Source organism: Bos indicus, chromosome 10 (genome assembly GCF_029378745.1).
Source record: "Bos indicus isolate NIAB-ARS_2022 breed Sahiwal x Tharparkar chromosome 10, NIAB-ARS_B.indTharparkar_mat_pri_1.0, whole genome shotgun sequence".
NCBI lineage: Eukaryota > Metazoa > Chordata > Mammalia > Artiodactyla > Bovidae > Bos > Bos indicus.
The window spans coordinates 15833679-15845707 of record NC_091769.1 but is presented as its reverse complement, the minus strand read 5'-3'; the positions used below and the strand labels follow the sequence as shown (position 1 = coordinate 15845707).

The 12029-nt window shown below is 46.8% G+C and overlaps 1 protein-coding gene across 1 annotated transcript in view; it reads right to left on the bottom strand.

Moving 5' to 3' along the window:
- NOX5 (NADPH oxidase 5) overlaps positions 1 to 5204 on the bottom strand; it is a 61657-nt gene extending 56453 nt beyond the window's left edge. Inside the window, exon 1 of the mRNA XM_070796809.1 lies at positions 5125 to 5204. Coding sequence (XP_070652910.1) covers positions 5125 to 5204 — 80 coding nt within the window. The remainder of the gene's footprint in view (positions 1 to 5124) is intronic.
- Between the last annotated feature and the right edge of the window lie 6825 nt (positions 5205 to 12029).

The following is a 12029-nucleotide window of genomic DNA, read 5'->3' as shown; positions in this document are numbered from 1 at the left end:
TCTACCTGCTAATGCAGGAGACACAGGTTCAATCCCTGAATAGGGAAGATCCCATTGGAGAAGGAAATGGCTATCCACTTCAATGTTCCTGCCTGGGAAATCCCATAGACAGCGGATCTTGGCAGGCTAGAGTCCATGGGGTCAGAGTCAGACATGACTTAGCCAGTAAACAACAACAAGGAACTCTGCCAAGGAACACCTGAGCGTTAAGCTAGAATACCTTTGCTTAGCTCACAGGAAACCCCCTGACCAGACCCACCTGTGAATGGCTGCAGGCAAGAAGAGACAACACATTCCCTCGGGAGTCTGGCCAGAAGCAGGAAATACATGCAACTTAGCACCTTCTTTTTACTTTACCTCCTTACCTCCCCCTCTTTGTTCTATTTAAGGGAAAAACAAACAGCAAACAAAGTAGCGTTCAAACCTGGGCAAGACGGTTCTTTGTGATCCTAGTCCACCATTTTCTCGTCTGCTGTCTTTCTGAATAAAACTCCTATTCTTCGGCCTAACAACTCATCTCTATTGATTGGCCTGATGTGCAGTAAGCAGGACGAGCTTGGACTCAGTAACACCAGACTCACTCCTGTGACGTTATGTGGCTCCACTGAGACCCTGCAAGTACACATTCCAGTGGGTTCCACTGGATACATGCTCCTGATTCCCTTCCTTCTCCTTTCTGGAGGGGGCTGTTCTTCAGAGAGGATGGGGAAGGACCTAGAGGCTGGGTGAGAACCTCTTGTCCTCGGCTACCCCACTCTCTTCCCACCCCTGTCTACACCCTTAGCACAGGAAATGCCTTTGCTGCTCCAGCCATCAGAAACACACGCAACGAGGGCCAGCTGCTGCTACCACCACCATTCCAGCCCAAGAGACAGAAGACATGTGTGAGACACTCTCCTGTTATAAAAGAGGGCAATGGTGGGAGGGTTGCTGTGGGGGACCCAGCTGTAGAAGACAAGCCACCTCCCTCCTCCCCACTCTGCTTCCACTTTTGAGTGTGGAGAAGTCTAAAGACATATAGAACTTAGATCCGGATATAGCCTTGAAGGGGTTTCCCTGGTAGCTCAGCTGGTAAAGAATCTGTCTGGCAATGCAGGAGACCCCAGTTTGATTCCTGGATTGAGAAGTTCCCCTGGAGAACTTCCCCTGGAGAACTGAAAGGATACCCACTCCAGTATTCTTGGCCTTCCCTGGTGACTCAGATGGTAAAGAATCCACCTGCAATGCGGGAGACCGGGGTTCGATCCCTGGTCTGGTTGGGAAGAGCCCCTGGAGGACGGCATGACAACCCATTCCAGTATTCTTGCCTGGAGGATCCCCATGGACAGAGGAGCCTGGTGGGCTACAGTCCATGGAGTTGCAAAGAGTCGGACACAACTGAGCGACTAAACACAGCACAGCACATAGGCTTGAAGTTGATTTGTTCCATGACTTCCGAACACTTAAAATTAGTTTTTACTTACTTGGGTAAACTTTTAACCGACTCACCTCCCTAAAATTGTGTATGCAGATTTTTTCCTATGAAACATCTAGTGTAACCTTTTCTTTCTTTTTTTTTTAAATTGTTCATTTCTTCATCTGGCTTCGTCGGAGCTTAGCTGCAGCACACAGGATCTCTGCTGTGGCACACAGACTCTCTAGTTGTGGCACACGGGCTTAGTTGATCCATGGCAATGTGCAATCTTAACTCCCTGAGCAGGGATCAAACCCATGTGCCCTGCATTGCAAGGCACATTCTCAACCACTAGACCACCAAGGAAGTACCAACCTTTCTTTTCTAGATGGGGAAACAGAGTCCTTGGAGCGGATGTGGCCTCTTGACAGTCACTCAGGAGTTGGTGGAGATGGAACTAGAGTCCTAGTCCCCTAACGCAGACTCTTCCCACAAGGCTCCACGATAAGGGGGTGATTACAAACCCTGAGGCTGGCCTCTGTATCTCAGACACAGGCAGAAAGAAGGCAGGGTGGAGCACATGTGGCCTAAGTGGGAAAGAATCCAGGCTGATCCAGGAACTCGGTAAATTTATGTCTTAATCCTATTTCCTAAGAATTGGTTCTTGGAACAAGATCAGTATTTATAACTCAAACTTTTATTGGAAGAAATTAAAACATAATTTTTGCCTGTTGTTTTTGAGAGGCGCCAAGAACCATTAGGCTTTGGGAATCCCAGAGGGAGGAAATGTGGCCCTCAAACATCAGGCCTTGAAGGATGTCTGTCTCTGGTTCCCACTGTGAGTCGTGGCTTGAGACCTGCCACAGAGTAGACTTGCCTGGCCTTCCCTGCTTTCTCCACCTTGCCTTGCCTTTCTTTTCTTCCCTCCCTCTCCTTCCTTTAACCTTATCTAGTTTGCACCCACAGAAATCACAGCATGAATGACAAGGCCTTACTTTAGGGCAGCAGCCCCAGCCTGTCCCCAGGACACTGGTTCCACTAGAGAAGAAGTGGAGTCTCTGGCAATTCAGTGCACATCGGCATAGTGAAGGCTCCATCTGGACTGAACATATTCTGGTTAGTTGACAAGAAGGCATTGCCTCTCTCCAGGCTTTGTGTTCACCCGAAACTACACCTTTGATCCTTGACTTGAAGAGGGCTCAGGGCCATGGCAGCATGACATAGTTGGGAAAATCTCTGGACAGACTCAGGACCCTGGTTTTAGCAACAAGGATGTGATAGCTCTCCTCCTTATATCTCCACCTGGTGAATTCCTAGCCCACCTCAAGGGCCACCACAAATGTTCCCTCCCCAGCCCACTCCTCCCCAAGAGAAGAGCTTACTTAGTTCTCTCCTCCAATTCTCACTGAACTTTACTTTTGTTCTGTCAACACACAATGTTGAATGGTACATTCTGGGGTGTGTGTGTGTGTGTGTGTGTGTGTATGAGAGAGAGAGAGCTCTGTAATCAGATGTCATGTGTACATACACAAACAAATACCACTAACGGTATCACCTATGAAAAGCAAGACCTTTCTGTTATTGAAGGAGAAGAATTTCATGGGAATTTAATATACCACAATAATTTATTAACAAATTAACTTACGTCATCTATTGCTCTTACTGACTTACCAGGAAAGAACAATAACTATCTTGAAGCAGCCCACACACTGGAAGTCAACTCAGTTTTCTTCCTATGGTCAGCAAGCATTCTCCAGTCCCTTAAGAAGCAATAAACAATTCTTCCTGTTTCTGGCTCTGAGAGGAAGTTGTGTGTGCTGGGAGGGAACCCTGGTGTGAGAATGGGCTGCCCTTCTACAACGTCTAAATAGGACTCTTATGTTTAGCTGGAGGCAGTTAAACCAGATTACCCTGGAGGGGAGGAGAATGGGTCTGGTGCTCTAAGACAGAGGTAAATGTGTTTTTAGGTGAAGAGCATTTGTCTTTAGAAAGAGTACACCACACAGCACAGATCACACAATGTCTTCCTGAAATGACACAGCTGACTCATTCCCACGCTAGCGTTGATAGCGACATCTTTTAAACATCTGGGACCCAGGGTGATGTGGGGGTGCTGTCATCCCCGGGTGGGGATTCCAAGCTCCCTGCACACAGGGCCGTGAGGGCCAGGCCTGCATCTTGTGTCACCAGGAGCAACAGCTACCATGGCAACTAGAGGCTGCAAAACCCCCTTTTAAGAATGCTAAGTCCCTAGAGGGCCTTTTGTAAACCCAAGGGAGAGGAAAAAGCAACGATATGACTATATAAGGATATGAAGGATATGACTATACAGGATACACTCCTCCTAGTTAAGGAGGGTCCAAAATAATTCCATTTCCTTTCAATAAAAGCAAGCCATGCTTTTATTATGTAGTGAAAACTGTGAAAGCACAAGAGAACAGGCAAGGAGAGGAACATCCCTCCCACCTCCCTCCCTGCTGGCCTCACTTCCCACAGGTGATGCTATGAGTACTGTTGGTGGTATACACATGACATCTGATTACATAGCTGCCACACACACACACACACACACACACCTGTGCACCAGAATGTCATCTGCTCTGAAGATTGTTCTACGTCAGCTCACTCAGTGCCACTTGTTCTCTTTAATGACTGAAACTTCTGGTCCCCTTTCAATGGATTCAACCTGACTTAGACACCATCAGGAGTGCGACATTAATTGCAGCTGAGTGTCATGGTATAACTTCATTCCTATACTTATGTAGGTATTTAATATTCCATGCATTACCAAGATTTGTATCTGCATCTCTATCCCTCCTAAGAAGTGAGCCTACCAATAGCAAGGGCTGAGATGGAAAGTGGTTTAGCAGAGGCCCAGGAATGTGGGGTGGGGGTGGGTAGGGACAACTATAAAGCAGACTCAGAGAGAGCTCCTTTGCAGTGATACAAAAGCTCTGTATCGCGATTGTCATGATGGGCACAAATCTATACATGTGATACGCAGAACTACACGTGCACACACACACACACACACCCCTACATACACACCATGAACCCACACAGATGAACATGTACATGTGAACACTGTGTGGCTGTGCCCATGTCAGTTTCCCGGATTTAATATTACACTGTGGTTTTAGTCCAGACATTGCCACTGGGGAAAGCTGTGTGAAGGGCATGTGGGGCCTTTCTGTACCATATTTGCAACTTCCCGTGAATCTATAATTATTTCAAGGTGAAAAGCTAAAAGGCTGGGGTCTGTGACATCCTGGCATTCTATTCCCAGGTTCTGATACAAGCCCTGGCACAGAGAGGCACTGAAGGAGTGGACAGTCTCTCCTTTCTGGGCCTCTGTACAGTGAGGCCCTTGAACTAAATGATCTTCACATTTCCAGTCTCCATGTCCTGTTCTGTGCAGGCAGCGAATAGTCCTGCCTTGGGATCAGTCAACAGAGCCTTTTTAAGCACTGGCCCCCACACTCCCCCTGCTCTCCCTCTCACCCCACACAGCCCCCTTGGGCAGAGACCCCGTACATCTCCAACATAATGCAGAGTGGCTAAAACAGAAGGTGTAGCACTTCTTGAATACTGATAATCCTGAATACCTCTGACATGAGCAGTGGAAGAATGTGTCAGATGTGTGTAGCTAAGCCTGCTTTGCTCTATCGGCTGAAAACACACAGCCAAGTAAAAGAATTGTGTGATAATTAAGTCTAGGGTCTCTGGCTCACCTTCCTCCAAATGAGGTTGCCTTTCCACCACCTCTATCAACCGAGCTGGACTTGCTGGGATTTAAAGGAGACGCCGGCATGTCGTGGACAGTGTTGGTGCTGCACTCTGACCACCTGGCATCATTCCCGGGCCCCTGCCCTCCTCCCATGGTAGACCCTCACCTCTCCTGGGGGAAACTGCCCTCAGCTGCTGGAGTGGCCCCATGCTAAAGTGAAGAATTCAGGGCATTCCTGGAAGTAGGTGTCCTCCTCCTCTTCTCCCAGTGGGTGGTAGGCGGCAGCATGAGAGCCCAGCCCAGCCTAGGACATTTGAAGTGTTCTTCATACTCCAGGCTACCCTGTGGGATTGGCAGAAGCTGCCCTCATAGGCCTTTGTCTGAGGGTCCCCAGGCTTTGTCCTGCTTCCCCATCCTCTTACCTGTGTCCCCTGGGAACTTAATACAAATTCATGCCTCACTATCTGCTTTGGGACAACCCATCTGAGCAATGCCATCCCTCAACAGTCTAGCCATTGAGACCTGTCTCAGTGCCGCTCCTAAAGGAAGAGAGGTTGTCCCTCCCAGGCTGAAGTTTGGTGAGGAAAAGATGGTTAGAGGAGCTGAAAACAAGGCCTAAGAAGGAAGAAGTAGTAGTTAGTCTATCAAAGCTGACATCAATTGCAAATTTAACTTGCTATTGACAAACTATGACCCAGTAAGAGATCTGGAACCCTCTAGAAAACCTAGGAAGAGGAACCAGTTTGCCCCTCTTCACGAAGCTGGCCTGTTGACCTTTGCCCCCCGTTTTCCGTTTTATCTTCCACTTCCCTCTGTCACCCCTCAGCTCTAGGCACCAGGGCTGTCTTCAGACTCCATGATTTAAAAAGTGCTATTAAGGCAAGAGTACATACAATAAACTACAAATATTTCAAATGGGCAATTTGATATGTTTTGACCTATATATAGATCCATGAAACTGTCACCACAATGAAGACAGTGAACATAACCATCACCCCTCAAAGTGCCCACTGATGGTGATACTTAAATCAGTGTCAGGAAGACACAGCAATGTGGGAGTAGCCACAGTGCGTGTGCAGGGACACGGGCCCCAGGTGGCATCCTGATCACACTGTTCCTGAGGGTGAATTTGCTGTGTTCTAGCCACCAGTTTCCTTTTGGTGTGTGATGATTCTTACACCAGTTTTCTAACTTCTCTATTGATTCTGTTAACGTACCAATAGTCTTCTGATCAGTGTCACTGAAGTTACCCAGAGCTGGTATCTGTTGCTCATAACTTAAAACCTCCTTGATTGACAGATGCTGGGGGTAGAGGGTGATTGTAAACAGATCACTGAACGAGAGTTCTAGGCAGGGGCTGCCCTAGGGCCCTTCAAATCCATCAAGACAGGATGCTCCAGGAGGTTGCCTCCCACCTCGTACCCAGCTCCTCTATGGGCCCTTTAAAGCTCTCAAGAGGGGCCACTTAGGACCAGAACCAGATACACAGCTCAGTTCTCCCAACTGACCTCTGCTCTCACATGGGAGCTTCTGGAGACAACATACTACCCTGCCCCTGCCTGCTAATGTAATATTAAGACAGCTACTCAATAATGATTGAGGCAGATCAGAGGGGAAGTTGGGAGTACAGCCTTTCAGATTGGCATGCCTGATTTCTTAATCCTGGCTCTGTTATTTTAATTGTATGTACTTAGGCCTCCATTTCCTCATCTGCAAAATATAATAAAACCCACCTCAAAACAAAAACAAAAACAAAAAACCCACCTCAACTGCCTGGAGAATTCCATGGACAGAGGAAGCCAGTCCATGGTGTCGCAGAGTCGGACACGTCTGAGCGACTAACTCACACACACACAGACTGTGCTGAGGTTTAATGAGATGATCCATGCACAGTGAGTGTTTGGATGTGTGCCTGATTGTAACAAAAGTACCTGTTGCTTTGGCAGGTAGGGTAAGACATGCAGAAACAGAAACAACTTTCACAAGGGAAGAAGCGTGTTATACTCACAGATCCCTAGAAACAGGAGGCATGGAAACCTTGCAGGTCTACACGGGGAAATACCAGGGCCCAGTCAGAAGGCAGAGATGGCAGAGGAAACTGGGTAATGTCGGGGTCCAGCCCCAGCAGGATCCAAAGGTACCCTCAGGATGGACAGCGTCGGCAAATGAATGACACAGGGAGGCCAAGCTTCAGTGAGCGAGGCCTGCAACTTTATTTTCAAAAGGAGCTTTTATACCCTGACTTGTACATAGAGGGAGATGAAAGATGCAAGGTCATGCAGAGTCAGCCCAAACACTCCAGCAGTTTTGCCCTTATTGAAACCAGGATTTTTTTCTGTATGCCTTTCCGTAAACAAGGGTCTTATGTTACGTACATTATCTTCTGGCCTGGAGGCCTGTTGACATTTTATGATCCTTTTTTTGATAAAGGTTGATAAACCAGGAAACTTGTTTTCCCTTGAAATGTTCTTTCACTTCAAGTGAACACACAAGTGTTCCCTGAAGTGTTTTTTTTTCTTTATATTTCTAATCTGTGTCAGCCTCAGAAAGTAATAAACAGATTGACATTCTCACGGAGTGAAGGTGCAGTGGGTCACAACAAAGAAAGAGCTTATTAGCTCAAAGGTCTGATGTGGTTAATACCAAGACTACTACTTGTTTTTCTTACATTCCAACTACATTTCTTACATTCCAACCACATTGCGCACCTGGGAGTGCATTAGTTGGAAAAGGGATATGGGAACTTGGCAGCAAGCACTGGCCCAACAATGAAGCCCTTAACCAGTACTAGTCTAATAATTTTTCACCCCTTAAAGGGCTCTATTCCCATGAAGACTTTTAAAATGTTTAGGCTTCCTGTGCCTTTCTTGGTTGGGAAGTTGTGAACAATCATGTGCGTTAGTTGTAAGAGGAAGGAAAAACCTGTCAAGCAAGCTAGAATGCCAACAGAGGGGTTAGAATAAAAATATTCCTTTCATGCCCAGGAGACTTATCAACTTAGAGCCCTAAGTTGATTTTCTCCAGAAAAAGGTGGTCGGGGATAGCCCCCTGCTAATATCAGAAGAGTGGTTGAAAGACATAATATAGTAAACAGTAGACAGACAGATTTTGGTTTTGGGGTAGATGTCTAAACAGGTCCAGGAAATCCCTTGAGTCCTGATCCGCCTTTACCTGTCAGGTCTTCTCCACACGACCTTTGTCATGGGTGGGATCTCCTGTGGTGGCTCCCAACAGGTAAGAGCCTTTATCGCAGCTTCCATGGGAAAGATGGGTAAGGCAGGGTATGCAGGCTTATGACTGGTTTTTAAAATAATCCTAGTGGCTCTGGGGCACAGGGGCTATCCTGAGCTGTCTGGTACCTGACCCTGGAATGATTAGGGCAGGAGAATAGAGGCAGCAATCCCTCAGGCACCAAAGGGCAACATGAGGACATCTGTGAGGCCAGGGAGGCTGTTAGCACTGAAAGTCATCGCCCAAGAGTCTCAGCTCTCTCTGAGGATCTGGAAGCACAGTGGGGGCCACGGTCTAGATACAGAAGCAGCACAGGTCAAAGGACCTGCAAGGATGTGTAAGAGGGAAAAAGAAGCTGGCCGTGTGTGTGTACATATGTGTGTGTGTGTGCATATGCCTCTGTGTGTTGAGAGGTGGTAGGTGGGCAGGTAGCTTTGGAAGCAGTTGAATTATATTGTCAAGAACACATTTTTAAATCTTTCCCCCGCTGTATTTGCCTGAAGAAAATGTCTGATTTGTACATTCTGCAGAACCCCACACATGGGCATTGTTGGTCAACAGCAAACTTACCTGATAATGATCTGCATCATTGTTTCCTGGGGTTTCTCTTGTATTGATGGAGGCTTGCCACCTTAACTAAAATAGATGTGCTCTTTCTCTGTTCCTCCTGTGTGTGAGCCTCACTTCCCCACATCATCAAGCAGGCTGCTGAGGGCCAACATGGGCTTGCCTGGACCTGTCTTTTATCACCATTCATCTGGACTGGGACAGAGCTTTCAAGCTCAGGTAAAACCACTGCTTACATCCTCATCAACTGAGCAAAATCAATGAAGGGGTCTTGAAGCCAAATAAGAAGTGAAAAGTGAAATATTTCCTGCGTATCAGTAAACAAGAATGTTACAGTCATTGGTGATTCCAGTCCTCCACCATGAGCTGGTGAGCCCTGAGAAAAATCAAGATGTGAGAACACAGGATCCTGGCCCCAGATAGCTGAAAAATCAAAGGAACAGTTTCAGTGAGCCCAGACTCTTGCATCTTCCCACACATTCGAAAAGTGCTAAATTCCTTAACTTGGGATATCTAGTTTTCTTTAATTAACAGTAATCTTTTGATGTTCTGACCACCTGCCCTTTGTTGTAAAACTCCTTTATATCCTGACTCCTTCCCTCACCTCCTTGGAGCAGCTTCTCAGATCTATCTGAAACACTGTCTCTTGGGGTACAGTCGTCATTTTGCCCCAGATAAAACTTAATTCACCGCTCTCATGTTCTGTATTTTTTTTAATTTAACAGAAGTGAAGGACCCCCTTTTGGCCTCTTGAGGCTGAACTGTCCTGGCTATAAGGAGACCAGGACTTTCTCAGTTTAGCACTGAACGTTTTGTGCCCTGCAAAATCCCTGGCCCCAAGCAACCTGGGTCAGTTGGTCCCCTTACCTGGATACTGGTGGTGCTTGCCCTCCAACCTTCTGCACGGGGCTTCTGAGGGTGACTGGCAGGGAGCAGAGCCTCCTGTGGGGCCTGCAGGGACTGTACCAGGTGTTGCAGGCACAAGGCCTACTCACAGCACCCTGTCTGTTAGCTCTTGGTTACAACAGCAGGTTTGTTTTCTCAGAAGTCTGGGTTAGATCCCACCAGCTGGAGAGACTGAAAGGGCCACCAAGAGACCAGAAGATCATCCGGGTGGAACGACATGATGTCAGTAAGGAAACAAACTGAATGAGGTTCTATTGAAAGGCGAGATCTTGGCTTGAGACAAGCAATGTGACAGGATGCTCCAGGACACAGGAGGCTTGTATGTGTGTGGTAAAGGAAGACAGGAACAGACTCCCTCCTCCCAATGGCTAGGAGCTCATCAGACAGCTGCATGCTCAGGCAGTGGTCCATGAGCCAAGACTGCCAAATAACACTTACCAGCAGACACAGGGCACTGCTAAAGTAAGATGGGAATGCTGGAAAGACTCTGGTTCCTGTAGAAAAATGAAAATGTCAGTTAAGAATCTGAAAGCAAGGGGACAAGGATAAGGAAGATGGGTCTGAAAGGGATTCAGAAGCAAGTGAGGAAAGCCCAGCCTGGTTTGATCTAAGCAAGCAGAGGAGCAGGAAGAGAGAACAATGAGAAGGTAAGGCCCCGAGTCTTGGAGAGGGACGTCCCCACCAAGGGGAGGGGCGACTCACCAAGAACCACATGCCCACCTGATTGAAGCATAGCCCCAGTATAAAACTTTACAGTTAGCAAAAGCCTCCACTAGCATGTGGTTATTTGATCTGATCTTCACAGTGACCCTGTGATGCATCAAAGCAGTGGTCACCCCACTTTATGGGATCAAGAGATGTACTCCCATAGCAGCAGCAATGAGCCTTCTGAGAACTCAAATGCAGACAGATGAGGTGGTGAGATCACCAGTCACCTTGGCTACCAGCATGTCAGCTCACATCTTACATTACACTGTGATGACGGCTGGTCCCAACTGCCCAGATTTTCCATCCTCTTCTGCAAGTCTCAAAAATCCACCCTGTGCTGTCCTTATCCCTAAAGTAAAAACGTAAATCACTTGAAGCATGCATAGCCTGAGTTTGTAGAAGAATAGGGAATAGTTGGAAGAAAATGGAAAGCAAGAGGCTCACTTCAGCCAAAAAAATCAATAAGGGTCTGGAAGCCAAGCAGAGGACATGCTCTCAGCCTTCATGTCAACAGATATCTACAATCTGGAAGCTGACTATGAGACAGATCCTGTTCAGACACAGAAATGAGTGAGACACATGTCATAACTCTGAGAATCTTCCTGTTCAGAGGGGAGGCAGACCCAAAACAGATGAAGAGCAATAATCGTGGCTAAGGTGGTATCTATTGTCTGCTGAGTGTGAACCCACACTGGCTCAATGCTTGGTGTCGTCTACTTACCTGCCTCTGCAACCTGGTGGGATAGCAGTGTGAGCAGATCAAACTATGCATGTGAGACGCTGGGCCTGGACAACAGTGAGCAGATGATAAATGCTAGCTGTGGTTTAAAATAACTAATGCCCCTGTTTTAGAGGAGAGATAAATGAGGCTTAAAGGGGTTAAAGTGATAGGCCCAGGATCCCACTCTGTGTTGTTTGATTCCTTAATCTTGACCATTGATCCCAGTAGTTCCTTTTTGAAAACTTTTTATTTTATATTGGAATACAGTTATTAACAGTGTGTTAGTTTCAGGCAGACAGCAAAGTGATTCAGTTAGGCATATACATGTATCTATTCTTTTTCAAATTCTTTCCCCATTTAGATTGTTACATGATACTGAGCAGAGACCTGCTATACAGTAGGTCCCTGTTGGTTATCTATTTTTAAATATAGCAGTCCTGATATCAGTGATTCTTAAGTTTGCTTGTTAAAAACACAGCTTCTGGGGCCCGCATGTTGGAGGTTTAGATTTTGTCAGGTTGACGGTGGCAGGGAGGTCATGATGACAAGAAGGAAGTATACCTGGTGTTTAAGAGCCAGAGCTCTGGTCTGAGAACAAACTCTGCTCCTTACTAGCCTTATGACCTTGCTTAATCTCACCAAGACTCAGTTTCTTGGTCTGTAAAATGGGGTCTGTAATACAGGAGTCTGTAATGTTATCCATTATGCTAATATACATTCAAGGCACTTTAATAAAATGGTTGAGAGCATAAACTCCAGAGTCAAACTGCTCAAAT